Genomic DNA, 22,795 nt, shown 5'->3' with positions numbered 1-22,795 from the left:
TTTGAGAGGAAGCAAATGTTCCTTTTATAATTCAGTAATTGTAAATATTTTAAGATAATATTTCAGTAATTTGTTTTGCCTTCATAAGCTGCCTCTACATTTTAGGAAGGGGATGGACCATCCATCCATCCATCCATCACTCAAACTCAAACTTAACCTAAACAAAGTCTATAATACTTATAACATAAAAAATATATAATAATAATAAAAATATTTATAAAATATAAATATAAATAATATAAAAAATCTATAATTTGAGTCTTCAAACAGAAGTAGAAGAAGAAGAAGTAAAACAATAATAATAGAATAAATCAATTTTAATAATGAAGAAAGGAATTGTAAATTAAATCTACAAAGCCAAAGTCTATAATACTTATAACATAAAAAATATATAATAATAATAAAAATATTTATAAAATATAAATATAAATAATATAAAAAATCTATAATTTGAGTCTTCAAACAGAAGTAGAAGAAGAAGAAGTAAAACAATAATAATAGAATAAATCAATTTTAATAATGAAGAAAGGAATTGTAAATTAAATCTACAAAGCAATCACATAAAATAAAACTTAAATGAACATTTCCTTCAAAATGCGTTAAATTAACCGCAGCAATATTTGTAAATGGGTAATTACCTTCAAAATATGTAAAAATACAGACAACATAAAAACCCCACATTGACAGAATCTGCCAAGCTGTCATTTCTGTAGCTTCACAGATATCTCTTTATGCTTTCACACTGTCTTTGTCTTTCATTCAGGGAGAAATGACGTGAGATAATAGCAGGAATACATAGATGACAACAGATTCTTTCACAGGCTGACTGGAATGGAGGAAGAGGCATGTCAAGACTTCAAACAGAGAGTGAGACAGAGAGAGAGAGAGAGAGAGACAGACAGAGAGAGAGAGACACTAAGTGGAGGATGTGAACAGATGTGTATATGGGCAGTGACAGATTCCCAACCGAGTTCTCATGCAAAAGCCAGCAACAAACCCATGATGATGACAATGATGAAGGACGAAGGCGAACCCATGCTACGTGTTTATTCCTGATGGATCACAGAGAACACAATTGCAGATTGATCCTATTAATATAAGCCTGAATCAAAAACATGCGGGGATGTGTTTTCCATTGCATCTATTCAGTTAAACCCCATTTGCATAAACACCCCAGTGTGTATCTTGTGCATTTGAACACTGTTTTTGCAAATTAGAATTTACAATAACAACAATATAGCAATTGAGATTTTCTACATATTCTGAAGAAGACTGATGAAGTGTTACTTGGCAGATGTTGGGATGGTTGCGAGGGTGTTGCTATTATTTAAAAAAAAAATGTAAAGGGGTGGTTCACTGTTTTTTTTTCTAGGCTTGATTGTGTTTATGGGGTGCAGTCTAACATGTGTTAATGCTTCGTTTAAAAAAAAAAAAAACGCATTATTTTTCACATAATTTACCTTTATTCCTCACCGCTCTGTCCATTCTCTGAGAAACGCGCTGATCATTTCCTGCTTTTATGAAGCCCCGACCTCAGAAATAGGCGATGGGCTCTGATTGGTTAGCTAGCCCAGTGTGTTGTGATTGGCTAAACCACCTCTAGCGCGAGTCTAAACGTCCCGCCCCTCACCTCAGCAGCATGTGCTCTGGTTGTATTGTAAACAAGGCGTCGTTAATATCGCTTATCAGTTTGAGCCCAGTTGAGAAGAAGAGCATATTATTGAAGAGGATCGTGCAGAACCTGTGCAAGCACAGCTTTTAATGGTAGGCCTATGTTTTTTGTTTGTCGTTGTCTCATACTTTTAGATATGCTGTTATTTGTAAATGCTACTGCTTATGTTAGCTTTTAATATACGGTTTTATCCTGATTAAAGCTTTAATACAGTACGGCAACTGCATGCACATCCATGTTTAACACTTCTCATAGCTATGTGAAAATAAATGTATAATTGGAACAGTTCATTGTTGGAGCTGAGCTGAATGAGAGAGAGAGAGAGAGTGAGAGAGAAATGTATAATTGGAACAGTTCATTGTTGGAGCTGAGCTGAATGAGAGAGAGAGAGAGAGAGAGAGAGGCAGAGCATGTGCAGAGCAAAGGAACGCGAGGAACAGTATTAAGAACCTCTGCTTTAGAAAATTGATTTTGAAACTTGTGAATCCATTAGAATCGTTAGAAGACAGAATCGCGATTCATATATGAATAGATTTTTACGTGCATCTCTAGTTTTCTCTTCCTCTTCTCTAAAGCAGCGCAGCATGGCCTCGCCCCCTTTGCTGCCTTTTCCCGAGGGTGGGGTTTGTCTGGGTTTGTGACATCACAAACCCGGGAAGTAACTTGTTGTAGTCCCTACCAGCAGTTTTTGTAGGCATTAAACTGCCAGAATTTAAAAGACGATATCTCCGTTTGCATTGAACTTTCAGCTTCATAACTTTGCAGATATTGTTTATGCTCAAACAGCAACATTACACACTAACTAACGTTAAAAAAGTGAAATCTCAATCAACCACCCCTTTAAGAAAACATGTCAAAATTATTATTTTTTTAGTTAGGTCATGTATTAATGTAACTTAATATAAATTCATTGTTTATTTAATTTATTTATTTTAATAATTAATAATAATTTACATATAATAATACACCCACCGTGTGTGTGTGTGTGTGTGTGTCTGTGTGTGCTTCGTGCAGGATTCAATGATAAATAAAAAGTTAAAAAAAGAACATTTATTCAAAACAGAAATATTTTGTAACAATAAGTATTTGCTATCACTTTTTTATTAATGAAAAATTTTGCTAAAAAAAGTATTAATTTCTTTAAGAAAAAAGACAAAGAACTTTGATAATTAATCAGCATAATGGTTTCTGAAGAATCATGTCACACTGAAGACTGGAGTAATGAAAATTCAGCTTTACTATAACAGGAATAAAATACATTTTGAATATATAAAAATAGAAAAAAAAGCTGGTTTAAATTGTAATAATATTTCACAATATTACTTGTATTTTTGATCAAATAAATGCAACCTTGGCGAGCATTAAAGACCTCTTTCAAAAACACTGAAAATCTCTCTCTCTTTCTCTCTGTATATATACTTAAAAGTTATTTTGTTTAAATCCCTAACTCTAACCATGTGCAAAAGTAAGAGTCATACTTGCCTTAGCAAAACAGCTATTAACTTTATGTAACAAATTCCTCTGGAGTGACTGGGAGCAGTGTGGTGTGGTATACTTTGTTTACTGTTATGATTCAATTACAAACAAACATAATAACAGCGACTGTTAGCGGGAAATATGCAGGTGTTTTCCTGATGATTGTGAAAGTGTTTGTGCTGATCTAACAGATGGTTGGAGCAGCTCTGCAGCAAGTGTTGTTTAAAGCACCCCAGGCAAAACTGGCCCTAAGCTTTCTGATCTTCAGCAAACACAGATATTTAAGCCCACACACACGTCATGATGTCAAGAGACAAACATGCAATCACAGACAGCATGGGCTGGAGAGCATTCCAGAGAGACAGGACATACATCCTTTACCGCAGAAGGCTGTCGCTGTGTCGAGAGCAGTACATCTTCAGCTAAAGGGAGAAATGAAAAAACCTTCTCGAGCCCCAGAAGTAAACAATGATGAATGAGCCGAGTGTACTTACGCCTGTTCATTTCATTTGACTAATTGAAAGAGCGCAAAGAGGCATGCTATATTTCAGCGTGTTATGAAGCGGGTTGCATTTTTTTATTTTATTTATTCTTTTGTTCTTAGGGCGCAGTCTGAGAAGTGTATAGCCCAAGGCCAGTCCTACTATGACCTGAGAGCTCGCCTAACCCTGTCAGACATAAAATCTGCATTATGCTCAAATTGATGTATTACTATGTGACACATTATGAATATTACATCACAAACGCACAGCTGCTGTCAGTCAGGGAAAGAATGGTCGTCCTCTGCACCAAGTGAAGCATGGGAGACATTGCGCGAGAGTGGTGCCTATTGGGTTCATCTGTATAGTAAATGATTCATACTGAACACAGTGTCAAGAAAAATGCACTTAGGCCTAAGGTAGACAAAAGAATGTGTTTCTCCCTCCCTTCTTCCCACCGCTGGGTTTCATGTTGAAAACCTGACAAATGGAGGTAACATAGCGTCACATTGCACTCCCATAGGCCTGGGCTTGATAATGAATGCATCGTTTCAGCTTGTAGGAAACGAGAGCAAACACTCATTTGTGGTTATCACAATTCACACATGAAATCGATTTTGCAAGTCAACAAAAAGAAAAGAAAATGGAGGTGAGTAGCTTTAAGAGGAGTGTTGTTATAGCCTAAAGTATCAGTCTTTGCTTGTGCAATGTGATTTATGGTATGTTGCAACAGCCGTTCATCCAAATAAAAGACTACTGAAAGCTGCCAAACTACACACTCCTGGGGTATTTCTCTTTTTTACAAGAAGAAATAAAAACATATCAGCAAAACAAAAATTCATGAGTACCTAAAAAATTGCTTTCATTGCCTAAGGATACAAGATATTTCATATACAGTGAGGACCAAAGGTCTGAGACCACTAGTGAAAATATTTTTTGAATTGGAGGGAATCCATTTTTTAATCATTGCATTATTTAAATTTTTATCACAATTCAAAACAGCTGTTTTCTATTTTGAATACATTTTAGAATGTAATGTATTCCTGTGAGTGCAAAAATGTATTTTTAGCAGCCATTACTCCAGTCTTCAGTGCCACATGATCCTTTAGAAATCATTCTAATATGCTGATTTGGTGGTGGAAACATTTCTTATTATGATCAATGTTGAAAACAGTTGTGCATCTTAATATTTCTGTGGAAATCACAAATGTTTTTCAGGATTCTTTGATGAACAGAAAATTCAGAAGAACAGTTGTAACATTATAAATGTCTTACCGGTTATAATCTTTTGTCCAATTTCATGCATCCTTGCTGAAAAAAGCATGAATTTATTCCTAATTAAAATGCTATTCTTATTAAAATACTCCTAATTCAGTGTTTAAATGTTAATTTTCTAAGTTTAAAATACCAAATTTCCAAGGTGTTTGGAACTGAACCTCTGTATCAGAATCAGAATGAGCTTTATTGCCAGGTATGTTTACACATACGAGGAATTTGTTTTCGTGACAGAAGCTTCCACAGTGTAACAGAATGACAGTGACAGAACAAAAAACACAGAAAATAAAATATAAAAAAATAGAACAAGTAAATAAGGAATAAAAATTTATAAATCGACAATTGTATGTGCAGGTATATTACAATAGACAGTTTTTGTATGTACAGGTACTGTATATTATGTGCAATGTATGGTACAGACATTACAGAGACAAAGGTCTCAAATTCAAAACCACTTGTGCATGTTCATTAGTGTAGACAGTAGGGCTGCACGATAAATCGCATGCGATATTTAATGTGCATCTTGTCAGTAAAGCCGGTTCTGCAGCAGCATTTACTACACAGAGCCATTGTTCACTGACAAGCTACGCAAAACCACGTTCATAAATGTGTTCTGACCTGTATCTCTGATAGTCGTCTTCATCTTTATCCATGCTGACCAGCTGGTTGGGACAGGCCTCATTTCCCAGAAGGCTCAGGTATTCCAGCGCTGGCGTCACTTCCACCAAATGCTCCAGCAGGGCCTCGATGTCGGTGAAGTGTCACGGGGCAGAGGTCAAGGAATGCAGGCTGTAAACTACATTAGCATTTACTCTGTGCTCTCCGCTGGCCTGGCCAGCCAGAAGAACTCTGTCAAATTTACCGAAACCCTCCGAAAGAGCTCAATAGCCATTGTGCTTGAGAATACAAAGAGTGGGTAAATTTAAGGGTGAGATTTTGGCATTTGCTGCAAGTTTGGCTGTTCTCTTCTCCTGTCCCTCTTCCCATTTGCTGGGTGGCTTGGTCCAGAACATTAAAAACATTGACAAAATGATGGATGCCTTGTGGTAAAAACAGTCAGTGACTCCCTAAGCCATGGACACCCCCCTCCCCTTCACCCAGCACAGGGAAACAAACAGCCACTTCACAGCAAATTCATCACTAATACATTCACTTCATTGGAAAATGGTGCCTGAAACGTGTCAAAATACAACCACACTAATGCAGCACTTGAATTTCAATGGCAGATTGTACCAACGAACAAATCGGTCCTGCTGTCACTGTCATAAAACTCTCTGTTGTGTTATGCAGATACCTTGCTCTTATCGTGTAGAACATGGCTGATGAAATTGTATGAGCTTTAAAAGAGGAAGAAAGCAAACATATAGAAGCAGACAACCAAGAATTCCAACCACAAGAGAAATATGTTTATTTTGTACTATCACATTCAAAACTCAGAGAAATGTCCCTGCTCGATAAATGATAAAAGCCGGGGTGTGTGTTTCTAATCCCTCAAATGGCAGAGGCTGACAACCTACAATGTTAATGTGTCCAGCCTTAGTTAATTGAAATTTAGGTCTGTCAGCCTCCTTGAGCAAAGAACAATTCGATGGCAACAAAATGCTAGTCTTCGGTGCTCTTGGGGCAATACAGAAAAATAACACCTGCATAACATAATCTTATGGATTTTGTTGTCGTGAGACCTTCTGTGATACAGTAGCATGGAAAATCCCAAGGCAATCTGGAAAGAGCTCACAGGAGTAAATGTTGATATCTAGCCAGGTGAAGTCTGTCTTTGGAAGACACCCAACTATTGTACCAATGAACAAATCGGTCCTGCTGTCACTGTCATAAAACTCTCTGTTGTGTTATGCAGATACCTTGCTCTTATCGTGTAGAACATGGCTGATGAAATTGTATGAGCTTTAAAAGAGGAAGAAAGCAAACATATAGAAGTAGACAACCAAGAATTCCAACCACAAGAGAAATATGTTTATTTTGTACTATCACATTCAAAACTCAGAGAAATGTCCCTGCTCGATAAATGAAAGCTGTTCTGCGAGCCCCCTCCACCTGTTTGCCTCGGCTGTTTCTGGGCGGGTGTAATGTTATTAGCCGCTTAGTTAAGAGGCATTCGTGTGTCACAGGGGGTTGCTTATTAATTGTTGTTTTCGTGTCACTACTGCTGTGTGCAAAGGGTGATTTAATCAGTTAAATTCACAGCCAAGGGAGCGGCCAAATCACATTCACTACAACAAACAGGGATTCAACCTTAATTTACCCACAACACGTTGTACCTTAACATTTGCGCTGCCGTATTATAAGCAGCATCTGTACAGTGCAGAAAAGGAAAACTTTCAAAATGTGTTGCTAACTGAATGATTAATTGCCAAGCACTTAAAAAAAATGAAATGGTTCACCAGAAAACAAACATTTATTCACTCCTAGTCCTTAATATGGAAGCCCAATTCTGCTTCAGAGTAAAAACATAAATAAAGTACAGAAAGAAATAGCTGCAATTGATATAAGTGATACAAAAAAGATACTGAGACATATAAAAACTGTGAGATATGAAGTTGCAACATCTTTTCTCTGAGGCAGAGACTCCAAACCCATACCCTGCTATTTTGTCCATGGGATGTAAAGAGAGAAATGTTGAAGAACATTCATGCAGCTCTTTTCCACAGTTCACAGTTCATATTCTAAATTATATTTGCCATATATTTGCCATATATAAATAAATATATTTATTTAAAGATCATCTTGCATTCTGCATATTCACATTACTATGCAAAATTCGGCTACGTCACACTTTAAAACGCTTGGAACAGAGCATATTGTGGACTACTTTTATTGACACTTTAATCTGCAATTTTATTTATTTATTTATTTATTTTGCCTACCATGGTCATTTTGATGTGTTCTTATATGGAACATGTTCCAGATAATAACAAACAAATAAATTGATGGTGAGAAAATCCTGAACATACACTTACAAAAACTAAAAATAATGTCAATATACAAGCAATCTAAAACTCAATAACACACAAACACTTTCAGGTAGGAACCTCTCTGACTCACACCTCGTCCCCATGGGGAATCCAAAACTGACTGCACATTTTCGCCACCATCTTCAAAGTCACACCACAATGACAGAATAGCACAACACAGGGAGCGCCATCTAATCTAAGGCGAGAAGGAGAGTGATGGACGGAAAGACACGAGAGAAGGAAAGAGAGATAGATTTAACGAGCCACGCCAATTAACCCACTCCTTGTTAAGATAATTATGATCAAGCTCATTGTCACAGTGAATATCTCAACATGTTTGCCAGTGCGGCGTGTCTGCCTCTCTCTGCCTGAGTTAGCACACAGCTCACAAAACAGGAGATTTAGCTGCTAAACAACATACTGCACTGGAAAAAAACACATGATTACACATGAGAAATAAGGCGACCAAATGACCATGATACAAATTAAAGACAGGTCAGAGATGGCTTGGTGGATAATGCGGGCACTCCAATATAGCAATGACCCATGTTTGAATCCAGCATTGAGTGATTTACAACATTTACATTCATAACATTTTGTGAGAAAAAAAGATTAAAATACAATTTTTAAATTAAAATAGCTTGGATAAATCTGATCTTTGAGCACATTAAGCATATTATTTGGATGACTAAGCAACAAAATTGAAACACACCAAGTACAAAGTGTGCTGTTGGAACAGCAACATAATACATGGTTTAAGATAAACAATAAGAATGATAGTTTGAACACTGCTGATGTAAGCGCCATAAACGATCAAATCAAAAATCCAACTAGTGACAGATGTTTTCTCCTAACAAACGTTACCTCTGGAAAAAAAAATTACCATCAAAACTTAACCTATGATTTTTTGTTTGTGAGAAAAAAAGATTAAAATAAAATTTTGAAATTAAAATAGCTTGGATAAATCTGATCTTTGAGCACATTAAGCATATTATTTGGATGACCGAGCAACAAAATTGAAACACACCAAGTACAAAGTGTGCTGTTGGAACAGCAACATAATACATGGTTTAAGATAAACAATAAGAATGATAGTTTGAACACTGCTGATGTAAGCGCCATAAACGATCAAATCAAAAATCCAACTAGTGACAGATGTTTTCTCCTAACAAACGTTACCTCTGGAAAAAAAAATTACCATCAAAACTTAACCTATGATTTTTTTTTCATTACTCCACGTGGTGACACATTTGTGGAAATATTCCCCTCGTTAAACCACCAACACAAAAATGAGAAACAAAATCATGGTGTCTCTTCACATCTTTTGTGACAGGGTGTAGTTTTACAGAGATACAGACACTAGCTCGTATATGATGCAGCTAATTATTGGGACAAACAGCATCCTGACGGTAACTCTTGCTCATATAACTGGGATGTCTCGTAATCCAATTATTAAACACAATGCCTACTAGAATGAGGAGGAGAAATACTGACAGAGAAAGTTGACAGAAGGTCAAACAAATACATTATTGCCAAAGGTTTACGTTAAAAAGATCCCGTGTAGATAGTGACAGTTTGCTGACATGTGAAACAAGCGCTCGCTGAGAACGTCTGCTTCCACGCCTCTTCAAAAGACCGCCATGTAAATGCTGTTAAGCAACCTTTCAAAGCCAGGGCCTGTAAAACAAATTACTATGCAGACTATCCTCAAAAGAAGCCAAACAAGAGGACAAGAGCTCAGACAATGACACAGAGATGGCTTGACAGAGATGGATGGATCGATAGACAAATACTAATGCGGACAAGCTGATTGATAAACTGCTGCTGACAATGGGGAAAAAACACTCTGTGATTATTGGTTAAAATGTCAGTTACTGCAGCCATTAGTCAGTCAGCTTTCACAGGTCACATGTCCAGGGAGGGAGAGACAGAGAGAGAAAGAGAAAAGGAAAGAGAATTCTGAGATACACCTGCCGAGCCGATACAACGGAGTTAGCAAACAGTGCTAACCGCAAATAACATACTCTCAGACACAGCGCTCATTCAAACACACTCACGTTGCCTTTGTATTCAGAGTCTGCGTTCCAGCAGTGATCCCATTCAGCAAAAGCCTCCTTCTGTATGATATTCCCAGCTTTGATATTTCCCTTTGCTATGGCCAGTAATTCCCTTGTTTGCTCAGTGGTTTTAAAAGGCCTTTCTCTTCTCTGCTCTCCCCAGTGTGTCTGTTCTTGACAGAGCAGCTCTGATCATTCTTTGATATTAGTCTCTCTCATATCCTCGGCTCCACAGTGTCACCCATGTGTCTGGTACCAAAACTGGGTTCCAGAACAGCCACGGGCGATCTAGACATACATACTCACCAGCTGATCTGCAAGCGGCACCACGGCTCGGTTTCAAAGTATGACTCGGGTTTGGTCAACAGCGGATGGCTACAGATTCCAATGTTTGGGATCTTTTCCTGTGCGAGGATTGGAATCCGACTTCAGGCCTTGTTTGAAAGTTAAAGAGGGGAGATTTAACATCAAAGCTGTCTCCGGTGTAGGAAAAGTAATGTTTTTATTCCGAAGAGGCTGCGAAGGCTTGGGAGTGACAGGCAAATTGACATGCTGTTCACAGGGCAAAAGATAAATGTTTGATAAATTGGCCAATCCGGTTGGAGTGATGGGCTTCATATGTGCATAATGGACTGGCTGCCTGGCAGTTCTGATTGCCTGCCAAGATAAGAAACTATAATGAATGAAAGAGGAAAGAGGGGTTGGAAAAACAGTCATCGGACTGGTTTTAATAAACGTGAAGGGAAAAAAATGCACATGACACCACAAAGCTGTCTATCAGAGGACACGACAAACTCCTCATCGTACAGAGAGAATAAATGAATCGACTATTTCTCAGAGGTAGTTGTGATAAATGTGAAGTAGAACACCACATCTTCCCATTGTGTCAGTTTTTAATCAACCCTACAACCTTGAATATGATCTTGACACCAGCTTCATGCTGAATATATGTGCCAAAGAAGCTTAGAAGCACTCCCACTTTCGACCCGCATGCAATTCTGTTTTCAATCTTCAAAAACATGATGCTTCAGATGCAGCGGCACTATAAATCTTCAGTTTGGCACTATTAGGCAGCCATTATCTAGCTTAATCTCAGCCCATCCACCCTGGCTGACTTCAAACATGTCACCAGCCCTTGGGTGGCAGCAATTTACAGATCCCATGTGTAAGGAAATGGGCTTCAGCTATGTTGCAATTTACATGTGTTAAAGGCTTATGGAGCAGTTATCCTGCAGTTTTAATGGGGACACACACTGGTAGGGTGATTTTCTTCCAATATACAATGTACATTTTGGTTTGTTATTTACGTGGATATTCACAAACCTGCAGTGCATAATTTGGCTCCATTAAACAACACTATCATTACAGTACTGCATATAACACATAAGTAACGGATAGTTATATAAAAAGCTAAATGCTAGTCTTTTGGAGCTTAACGTGTCAAAGAAAAATTGTGAAAAAGAGAAAAAACTCATGGGGTTCCATAAATATAAACTGCCATATTTAATTAGTCTCAAATTGTGGATTAAAAGAGGAGATAACAAAGGGTCACTTAGGAATGGTTCAACCAAAAATGTTCAGAATTTACTGGTTCCAGGTCTTTGTTTTATTTTATATGTTCAAGCTTCTGTTTTACATACATTATAAGGAAAGTATATGCTGATTTACACTGATGTCACTGTCAATAAATAAATAAAATTGCTTCAGAAATCTTGATATAAAGTATAGTCAGGTGTAAATAAGTTCAGACCGCTCATTTGCATACCGACATGGATGACAGCTGTTAATGCACAATTACAATTTTAGATCAACAACCTGTAATACTGTATAAGATTTCCATTCGAACAGAGCATAAATCTAGGCTACCCACTGCCGTTTTCAAAGCACAATGCAAAACTGTGCCATTTCATTCACTTATGCTCTTCACTCGGCAGCGCATATACTTACTTGCCGACAACACGGCAAAATAAAAGCTTGCTAATTTTAAGTTTGAAAATGAAGGAAATTCATATGAAAAATAGGATTTTATTTTTATGTTTACTACAAAATACATGTCTTTTTATTTAATACTTTTATTTTTTAAATATAATAGTATTATCACACTTTAAGTTTTTGTTTATTTTTTTATTAGAAAATACATGGTTGGACGTAAGTAAATGGCAAAATTTCTGCATCAAATATATTTTACAGTTTACCAAAAATTAAAATTCTGACATTATTTACTCACCCTCATCATTTACTCACCATTGCCTTCCACTCTACAGAAAAAAAAAACCCTTGAGACATTTCTCAAAAGAATAAGAAAGGTTTTGAACAACACGAGGATTGGTAAATGATGACAATTTTAACTTTTTGGGTGTACTATCCCTTTAGGCAGCCTCTGACTGGACCAAGCAGTTGATTCAGGTCAGGCAGGCGGGGGTTCGACCAGAAGAAGGACTGAGGCTAGGGATGAAACGCCTTGTGAATTATAGACTGCCTCTCAAGATTCACAGCTCTCAGTGGTAGGAGGTTAATATTCTCACATGTCATTAGGTCCGCTGGCTCGGCTGACGGCTCATTGAATCAGGCAGCAAATGATTTCCTCATGCGGCAAAGGACAGCACACTTCAAAGGGAGAAGGGGCTGAGGTCAGAGCCGCTCCGCTGTGATTAATAGCCCTGGATCAGTCGAGGTTGGCCGTAAGGTAAGAATGTGACGGAGGCTTTTGACAAAGCTGACTCTTTAAGCTGGATTTGACCCCCGGTCCTGGCAAACTTTGTTTCCAGTGCCAAGTCTGACTGACCTGATGGGCCCTGTCAGGGGCAACCTGGACTCCAAGAGCTGAGCTGCAACCTTGTGTTACAGAGTACCGAGGGTGTCTGTCCAGTCGCTGTCTAATCACATACCCTCGCTTTAGTAGACAGCTTCTGGAACAAGCGTGTGTGTCCTTTGGTGAAATAAATACAAATTGTGGTCGTCTAAATTGAGCAGCAAATCATTTTAACTGAAAATACAAAAATCTGAAGCAGCACCATTCGACACGAAGCCCTCAAGACATTTACATTTTTTTGGAAGCTACAAAAATAAAATTCATGGATGTGTTTTTTTTTTTAATGATAAAAAAAGAACAGGGCTGACATGTATACAGTGAGAAAGTGTCAATTGTACAGATTCTGCATTACCATTTATACTGTTGTGTATCTGTGGTTGTATAGTCTCTGCAAAATATTGACCTTTGCAGACAGGCGCTTCCAATATAGACATCTTCTTGGATTACAATGGGATTGATTTGGTTTTGAGGCATCGCAACACTTGTGTCCAGTGTAAATAGGGTTTAAACGAAGGTTGTTTACTGTTGAATTTCTAGCAAAAATAACTATATCATGCTATACATTGTTACCATGACACAAAATTACTCATACCACTGATATCACATACTCTTCTCAACTCATTAATATAAAACAATTAATATATGAAATTAGGGGTTAAAGGCATCCTGCTTTATACTTTCCAACATGAACACCACACCATAACCAGCATCAAAAACATGAACATTATGTAAAATATAAGTGTTATTCTTAAGATTAAAGTAAAAACAAAGCCAGCCACTTTATTTTGGAAGCACTGCAGCATAACTTTATATGGGTCTGCTGGTAGAGAAATGGTCGACACCATTTCTCTTCATGCCTCATGGCCTTCCTGTCTCTGGTGCAACCCAGTTTCTTTTAAACGACACCACTGACTGATTATACCTCTCCTCGCAAAACAAATGCATTCTCCCTTTCGTACCGCTGCTCTGAAAATCAATTCTTTTCTTTACAGACGGCACCGCAGTCATCTGCCATCACTGTTTATCTGCGAAGGAAATGTATCTTAAGGCATTTTGCATTTAGATAAATACCAAAAAGTAAAATCAATGACTTTGAAAATGATGCAGTAAAAGAAGAAAAAAATAAAATAAATGGCTTAAGGTAAAATAATTGCAACCTGCATGTATCCATTAGGCAGTTTTTGCAGAGGAATTACGATGAATAGGTAAAAGTTGAGTCTTTATTCTGAAAAAAGATGTTTTCAGTTATTGCAATATTTCAATATATACGATAAATGATGTAAAACTAAGATATGCACATACTTTTTTAGTCTATTGTCTTGTGGAAATTGTATATACATGTTTGCCTTTTTTTTCAATTTTATGTTATTACATTCTGCCCAGTAATTTAATAAACACAATAAATGTAATTTACTCCCTTTGATAATAGCACGCAAGCACAGTTTACTGTGTAATCTGCTTATTGCATTATATTTAATGCTGTAAACATGAAACATGATTGAAAAAAAAGATACTATTCATAATTACTATTCACAATCATAATTACTTTTGTTTGTCTATGCACAGATATAAATAAACTGTGGATATTCTGAATAAGTTTTTACTGTTTAATATACGTAGTCATTTGTCCGCTGCATAAAATCTTAAATCAGGGTTAACAAATTTACTAGTGCATTCATAATTTGACTTATTTCGAATTTTTATTTGCAAATACTGTAAATAAACATGGCCACTGGTCCCAAAGAGCAAGCATTTGACTGGAAGGCACAAAGAGCACATTTCCTCTACGATATCTGGGGTTGAGGCTGTTGTACTGTCAAGCTGCAGCCCTGTATGCTTGAGCATCTATCTAATAGCAAATAATCACTACCTTGCTGTCACTTCATGGCAAATGATCAATGACACTTGATGGATGACCCTGTCTGGAGCCTGCCCGTGGTCTGCATCACTCCCATCCCCTCTCACAACCACATGAGACAGGCATGATTCCGTGCCTCATGGCCAACCACACATTCCTCCCAAAAAGCTTTCATTTCACTTTCTCAAAGCTGTAAATGAGGAGTTCTGAGAGAGAGAAAGAAAAAAAAAAGCTTGGCAGATGCCTGGAAAATAAGTCTTTATCTAAACGATGGCCACTAAGAAAAGAAATCGTAATTTTTCAATATTAAAGGGAAATTAAATCATCTGATGATCTAATTGGGAGGATTACGGTCCCCCACCTGCGCTGTCACTCTCTGGGGCCCCATTACAAGGCCCTTATTAGTTTTTACTTGGCAGATTAAAATGCGAGCGTCGCAATCTTTGATCTCTCACTTGCTGAAACAAATCCTTTCAAGCCCCAACATTTTTTGCTGGGTAATTAATGCTAATTAAAAGGTTTGAAGCAGTCAGTGAGCGCTGCTCTTCTCCCGTCCAAATTGCCATCAACTTCCCCTATCTACGGATCTGCATGTCATGCACATTTCCTCCTCATGCACAGTTTTATCGTAGTGTCTATGCAAACAACAAATTATAAACTAAATGTAGGCAACTTGCCAAAGTGGTATCTACTAAGTGAGCATTTACAGACATTTTGCAAAATAGAAGCACAATCTTTAATACTAAAATAAACAAAAATACCGCCGTGCCGCATATAACTTGTTGGTTTCAAGTCAATTCACCAATCTCTAATTCACAAACAGAATGCAGGAATGATGTTAGACAGCTTAATGTATGTTTTAAACACTTTGAAGCTATAAAAGGCTTTGTTTATGTAACTGTCACATGTGAATGCGGCCTGTCTACAATTTATGTATTCACTGAAAATAGGTTAATGGCTTTAAAGTAAGGAATTGTACCTCGGCCAGGTTTGATCTTCACCATTTCCAAATACAAATAAACAGTGCAGATATTGCTGCTACATATAGTCTTTTCAATCGTGTTAAGTAAGAATATATGCAAACAAATTTGGTTGCAATTAAATAAAGAGTGGTTTGATTTAATTGCAAGTCTCTCTACATTGGCAATGCTTTGAAACCACTTAAATATATGAGGCATATCCACCCTGACTCCATCATCACTCACTTATTATGTTGTAATTAGCTGTCACTCTGCCATATCATTATGTAGCTCAGTTAAGTGTCAGGTATGAAGATGTCTCTTCCTGACAAGCAAAAGGCAATATCATTAGACAATGCTACAAAATGATAATTACATTACTTCTGCATCAGTACCAACCCTATGTGATAATTAGAAGCATATTTAAACCAATTAAACTCCCGATGCAGTCTGTTTTCCCCTGTCAAACATACAGTTTGACTTTTCCAACGCCCTGTCACAAATATATCACGTAAAATGTTATTGGGACTCGGAATAACCTGTGCACGTAAGGATGAAAAAAGGGAGGTGAACAGCAATCATCACCGTATTATGGTGAGAATATAAATTTGAACTAATTATGAACATTACATAATCCCTATAAATCAACAGATAACTCAAATTAAGGAATAGTTCATCCAAAAGTCCAAAAATTCTGTCCTTATTTACTCTCAAGTCATTCCAAACCCATAAGACTTTCTTTTCACGCAGGAAACAAAAGAAGTTATTTAGCTGTTATGTCCGAACTGCTCTTTTCCATTCATGAATGACAGCTGAGGCCACAATTTACATACAGTGTATGGTAAAGAAAAAAAATTGTTGTAATTGCTTTTACTTGCTTGATTGCTTAATTGATTTGCTTAATTTGATTTATAATACTTAAATAATACGCTTAGTGTTAAATGCTGATTTGACCAACCAACATGTCTTTTAATAATGTGCTTCTATGCACATAAAACACATTATATTTTTCTTTTTATAGCACTTTTTATGTCTAGCCATCCTAGACATTGATCTATTGCTACATCACTCAGATCAAGCAGGAAATGGGAAGGCCTTTTCTTTGTCTTTTCACTTGTTTGCAGATGCCCTCTCTAATACACAACCATGGCACTTTAAAAGAGGCATGTGATGGATGATTTATGCAAGTTTAACTGAACTTCAGTTTGATGTAAGATTATTCTCGTTCTCTCTGCCATTGCTTCATTACCTTAAAAAAGCAGGAATCATTAAAGGAGGCAAGTCCAGTCAAATCTCAGCATAATTCTATAGAGTTGAACTGCTGTCAACATCATTAACCATCATTTCTCCAACTTGCTTCAAGTGACTTATGAAGTGTTCTTTATTGTATAATGATCCAAATCTCTTACAAAATCGCCCTCTTCAAAGGGCCCCTGGGACGTACCACCCATGCAGCCTGCCGACATGCCAGAGGCAAAGATCAAATGAAGCTCAGTAATTAGGCACTTTTCTTTATCTTACAGTCGCCTGTTTACTTCCATTTTCAGGTGACAGTCACGTAGCTGTGAGCATAAAAAATGAGCATGCGGTAACGAGCAGAGGAATAAGGCAAAATGCTTTGATGTCTTTTGTAGTTCAAAAGCATTACTGCTTATGATTGCAGACAGCTGAGTTTGAAGAATGTAATGTAAACACTGGCCATGTGAAGGTTTAGAGGGTCACTAAAACAGCTCATGGACAAATTTGCTGTGATAAAGCAGTGCTCATGTTTGAGGATTTAGATTTTACACTTATTCAAAACAAAACGACAAACGTTTATACAAAAGTGGGGGAAAAAAAGTCAATCATCCCAATGTATAACATTAAAAAGCGCAGACTGGATGTGAAAAATGTTCTCTTCAAATATATTTCGAAATACTCTTCGATTAGACGTACAACCTTTAAAACCAGACTCAAAATACATGGGAAGTGTTTTCTCCTGCCTTTTCAACATTGATAAGCCTATTTATTTTTCTGTCCTAAGTATGAACAATTACATATCCACGACTCTGTCAGAACAGCCTGTGATGCATTTTTGGGTCATGATCCACCCGTTGGGATCACTGGTTTTCAATATCTGCTTCTGCATGTACCATATGAGTAATGATTGTGTTTGTTATATGCATGCTACGTATGAAGCAATGACAAATTAGCCTGGGAGATGGCCTCATTGGTCACAATGAAAGATGCTCTCTGTATTTTGACTGAGGAAAAGCTGTTTTCGTGTGTGCGCACACCTTTATCTGTCAGGGTATGTGTGTGTAGCCTCCTGCTCAGCAGGGGTGTTGAGGCAGTGCCGCAGGGGTTATGATTTTCAGGGGCCTGAGGTCCTACAGTAAATCTTCAAACAATTTAGACAAACAAAAGGCCATTGCATCAGGAAAAAAGACAAGGAAAAACAGCAAATAAGCAACATCAATTACCGACAGGGTTGACCTGTGAGCCCCCACACCACGGCTGGCCCCTCACACCCAGGGGTGGCAGATTGAAGCTGACATGCCTGGAGTGAGAACAGTGCGGCCTCACAAGGCCTTTCCTCCAAGTGCGGACAGAATGAGCGAGAGTGCCAGCAGTGGGAGCTATGAATGAAAAATCACGCATAATAGGTCCCCGCTTTAGTTTAAAGTGAAACAAAATGGCTCAATTTGAGCACTTAGCCTGTGGAAAATTGGCGGCGCTGAGATAGGACAGGAACATGTGAGGGGACAAGCGAATCAGCCCTCTGATAAGTAGACTATAAGGGGAACAAAGCCGGATGTCCAACAGGCTTACCAGTGAACTCAAGTGCGATTGGGCCCCTCGAATTGCCGCTTCAGTCTCCGCTCGCCCTCCAAAAAAGACCTCCTCTTTCCTCAGATGCTTTGTGCTCAACCAGTAGTTAAATAAATACAGCGCTCATTTTTGTGTCGTCCCACTGGATATTTGTGTAGGGATGAGAGCAGTGTAAATGCATAGCAAAGCAAGCTACAAGCTAACAGACTGGATTACAAATGTAAAATATCTCCTAAAATTGCTTACTCTATTGTAATTGGGAACCTGCATAAATGTTTATGAGAGTAAATGTTTATAGCATAGTACACACTTTTAATTGTAATTTTTTCGACTTGGATACTAATGTCCACAGGATCTAGGATTTTTAATACTGCTACCAAATGCATCAGAAATTAGATAGATAGACAGACAGACGAAACTACATGCAGAACTTAGTATAATGGAAAATAACAGCTGTTTTCCCAAACAGGTTTTCTGAACCCTACATGCCTGCCATAGCATAGCAATAGCAATAGCATAGCATAGCATAAAGTCTGTAGCCAGACTATTAAATTGAAATATATTAAAATAGAAAACAGCTATTTTAAATTGTAATAATATTTCACAATATTACTATTTTTTTTTTACAGTGTTTTTAATCAAACAAATGCAGCCTTGGTGAGCACAAGAGGCTTTTTTTTTTTTTTAATGAAAAACATTATTTACAAACTTTTGACCAGTAGTCTATACTATATATACTTTATTTATTTATTTATTTATGTTTGTTTATTATTATTGGAAATATTATTCTTTGGTTTCCGGCACTGTACACCTTAAAATATGAAATCTTATTACTGGTCATATATTTTTCAAAATAATAATAACTGCAGTTATAATAGATGATAAAATGCATGTATTTACAGTTATACCTTCAATCCAAAAATAACAAAGCACTAAAACGTGCTGCACAACACAATGCTCCTAGTGGATGCTCTAAAGCTAAACTTGCACAATCTGATCTGTGTTTTATTGACCAACCTCAGACACAGTCTCTATAGTAACAACACACACACAAGGGTGTAAAGGGACATTTAGGAACATTGCCCGAGGGACTGTTTAATACAATGGAGTGAACAATAACACCAACCTACACAATAGACACCAACACCAGTGAAAGCAATCTGACAAGCTCACTATTTCATACTAAATATGCCTTATAATCAAACCTCCATGCTAAATACACAGCTATAAAGCAAGACCAAAATTTTGTTAAAAAAATACAAGTGATTTTCTATTTTAATGTGTACTTCATGTATTTACACTGCACATCAGCTGTTATTTCAAAAAGAACAAAATAGGAATCTGGGTGATTCATGTTCACCGACATTGACAGCATTGTCAGATCCTGCTGTACTCTGTAAATCAGACATTAGATCATAGCAGAAGGTGTCATTTAAGAGGAAAAAAAAACTCTTTGATTTTAAATAAGATGGAAGTAGAGCAGTCATAAAATATTTGACCTTGCTAAGAGCTCTACACACCTCTCTAATCTGACTGGCTCCTTTTTCAAACAATAGAGCTCTTTAAATCGCTGCAGCTATCAGCACAGCTCAAATAGGTCTATAATAGAGCCCTATCTTCTTTGCAAATGGAAATCCAGCCAAGGGAGGAGATGGGATTCATTTTCATCTCGTTGACTTGCAGTACAACTGAGAGTTTTGTGGAGGAGACACGAGCCTACAGGTCAATTTCCATGTCAGCGCTATCTGTTTTTTTGAAAATGTGCAGCTTTGAAGTTCAATTTTATGCAGCGCTGAGGTGAAGAGCTTCATTAGGGGTGCTTTAAGTATCATTTAAATATCTAAATGTGTATACAGTACAATTCCATGGTCAAAGTTGTCCCTTGCTCAATACTCAACTCTGCTTATCTGCTTTAAAGTTTTGATTAAATAGAAAAGGCACAGATCTTTCCCAAGCCGCTTTTACGATTCCTCCTAAAATGGATTCTGCAGAGAAAGGGGGAGAAGGGTCAAATCTGAAGTGACACAAGACAAGAAATCTATTTCCCCCCTCAGCCCCTTCCTCTCGCTCACATCCTCCAAAATGTAAATGCATTCTTGCTCAGTTCAAACCATAAAATACTGCCCTTGAAATATTGAGTGACAGAAGGAATTATGGGTTATTGTACTGTCAAAATGCAAGACAGCTGTATGATGGGATACTGTGTTATTTAGACAATCAGAAACTTAAGAGGCAAAGTGACACATGCCCCCCTCCCATCTCTCTCTCTCTCAAACGCACACACACTTAGACAAGCCTGGTGATCACTGCCAGACAGAGAAAGCACTCGAAACACACAGAGGACCAATAGCAGGAAAGGTAAAGATGCTCTTCTTCCATATGTAGTACAGTTGATACACTCTTATGCTACAACTGTGTAGCGTCTGGAACACTCCAACACACAATATATATTTTGTTAGCTAGATTTCACAAATACTTTGTAACACCCCAGGACGCCGAACAAGACCCTGGTTTCATGGTAACCCGATACATTTACAACCTTGTGGAATGGCTCTCTCTCAAACGCACACACACTTAGACAAGCCTGGTGATCACTGCCAGACAGAGAAAGCACTTGAAACACACAGAGAACCAATAGCAGGAAAGGTAAAGATGCTCTTCTTCCATATGTAGTACAGTTGATACACTCTTATGCTACAACTGCTTGCCAGAGAGGTGTATTAACTTCACACAGGAAAAGTTTACACTATTGTGATGTGAAAGAGGTACATTAGAGCAACAAATGGATTTTGTCTACAATTTTGTCTCACTGTGTACAAAGATCAGGTTAGATTAAATTTAAGGCACTTAAAGGATTTGCACTGATACAAGAACCCACACATACAGATCCATTTACCCCATTTGCACTCTGTAATACCATCTGCTTTAGGTGAATCATATAAGTGGACGGTGCTAACTGTATGTTTAAAGGGATAGTTCATCCAAAAATTTACTGCTAATTTACTCACCCTCAGGCCATGCAAGATGTAGGTAGAGGTCGACCGATTGATCGGCCGACTTTTGTGCTGCAAATTAGGCCGATTTATAGGCAGGCGCATCTGCGGGCAGTTAAGCGTTGTTGCGGAACGCCGGAGAATCTCTCTCTGGCTGCGTAAGACGGAGCAGCTCACACTCTGCAGCCGCTTCTTGATCACACACAGCTTCAGCTAATGATGGCAGGGCAAAACAGACCGTTTTCGAAAGCGTAATTATGTTTTAACCTACTAGAATTGATGCCAGAACGTTATCATATTCATAAGTGCAAGCCAGAGAGGTGTATTAACTTCACACAGGAAAAGTTTACACTATTGTGATGTGAAAGAGGTACATTAGAGCAACAAATGGATTTTGTCTACAATTTTGTCTCACTGTGTACAAAGATCAGGTTAGATTAAACTTAAGGCACTTAAAGGATTTGCACTGATACAAGAACCCACACATACAGATCCATTTACCCCATTTGCACTCTGTAATACCATCTGCTTTAGGTGAATCATATAAGTGGACGGTGCTAACTGTATGTTTAAAGGGATAGTTCATCCAAAAATGTACTGCTAATTTACTCACCCTCAGGCCATCCAAGATGTAGGTAGAGGTCGACCGATTGATCGGCCGATTTTTGTGCTGCAAATTAGGCCGATTTATAGGCAGGCGCATCTGCGGGCAGTTAAGCGTTGTTGCGGAACGCCGGAGAATCTCTCTCTGGCTGCGTAAGACGGAGCAGCTCACACTCTGCAGCCGCTTCTTGATCACACACAGCTTCAGCTAATGATGGCAGGGCAAAACAGACCGTTTTCGAAAGCGTAATTATGTTTTAACCTACTATCTGCTGGCAGAGAATGAATGTGCATTTGCAAGTCTGTGAGAAACACTGGTGTCTGTCAGCAACCATAAACAAAAAGCATGTTTCAGAACTGTTTTGAGAAGGTGCTTAAGTTTTGAGCCATGAATTATTACTCTGAATTAGGCTACTACTACTATTACTATCTTGTATCCTGCAATAATCATTTACTCAAACTCACTTTTAAGAGATGAAGGGGAAAAAAAAGAAAGAAAAGAAAATCAGCCAAACATATCGGCCAAAAAAATCAGCATCATATATATCGGCCATCGGCTGCCCTGATTTCTAAATATCGGCATCGGCCAGTGAAAAACCTATATTGGTCGACCTCTAGATCAGTGGCGGCTCGTGGGTTTTAAAATAGAGGAGGCACACTAATTGTATTGGTCTGGGATCCCTGCCGATTATTAATATTATTATTTGCTTAACCACTTTAAAATGGCTTTTTGGTTGCTTTTAGTCAGAAAACGTAAAGAAAACGACATACATACAGCAAGATAATATAATTCCACTTACCTGGCCTATCACTTGAAGCAAACATCCAACC

The 22,795-nt window shown here is 37.8% G+C and overlaps 1 protein-coding gene across 2 annotated transcripts in view; it reads right to left on the bottom strand.

Annotated features, from left to right (window-relative positions):
- The window catches only part of LOC107589532 (leucine-rich repeat-containing protein C10orf11-like), a 307,941-nt gene that overhangs the window by 97,393 nt on the left and 187,753 nt on the right, over positions 1–22,795 (bottom strand). The window contains exon 1 of one of the 2 annotated variants that reach the window (XM_016278006.1): positions 5,521–5,665. The exons of the other annotated variant lie outside the window; for it this stretch is intronic. Within the exon in view, the coding sequence (XP_016133492.1) occupies positions 5,521–5,555 (35 nt within the window). The 5' untranslated portion in view covers positions 5,556–5,665. Of the gene's footprint in view, positions 1–5,520; positions 5,666–22,795 lie in introns of those variants that run through there. 2 annotated transcript variants of the gene reach the window in all.

This window comes from Sinocyclocheilus grahami, unplaced genomic scaffold, assembly GCF_001515645.1.
Source record: "Sinocyclocheilus grahami isolate Dianchi unplaced genomic scaffold, SAMN03320097.WGS_v1.1 scaffold117.1, whole genome shotgun sequence".
NCBI lineage: Eukaryota > Metazoa > Chordata > Actinopteri > Cypriniformes > Cyprinidae > Sinocyclocheilus > Sinocyclocheilus grahami.
Note: the sequence above shows the minus strand (reverse complement) of the source record. Positions and strands in the feature narration are given on the sequence as shown.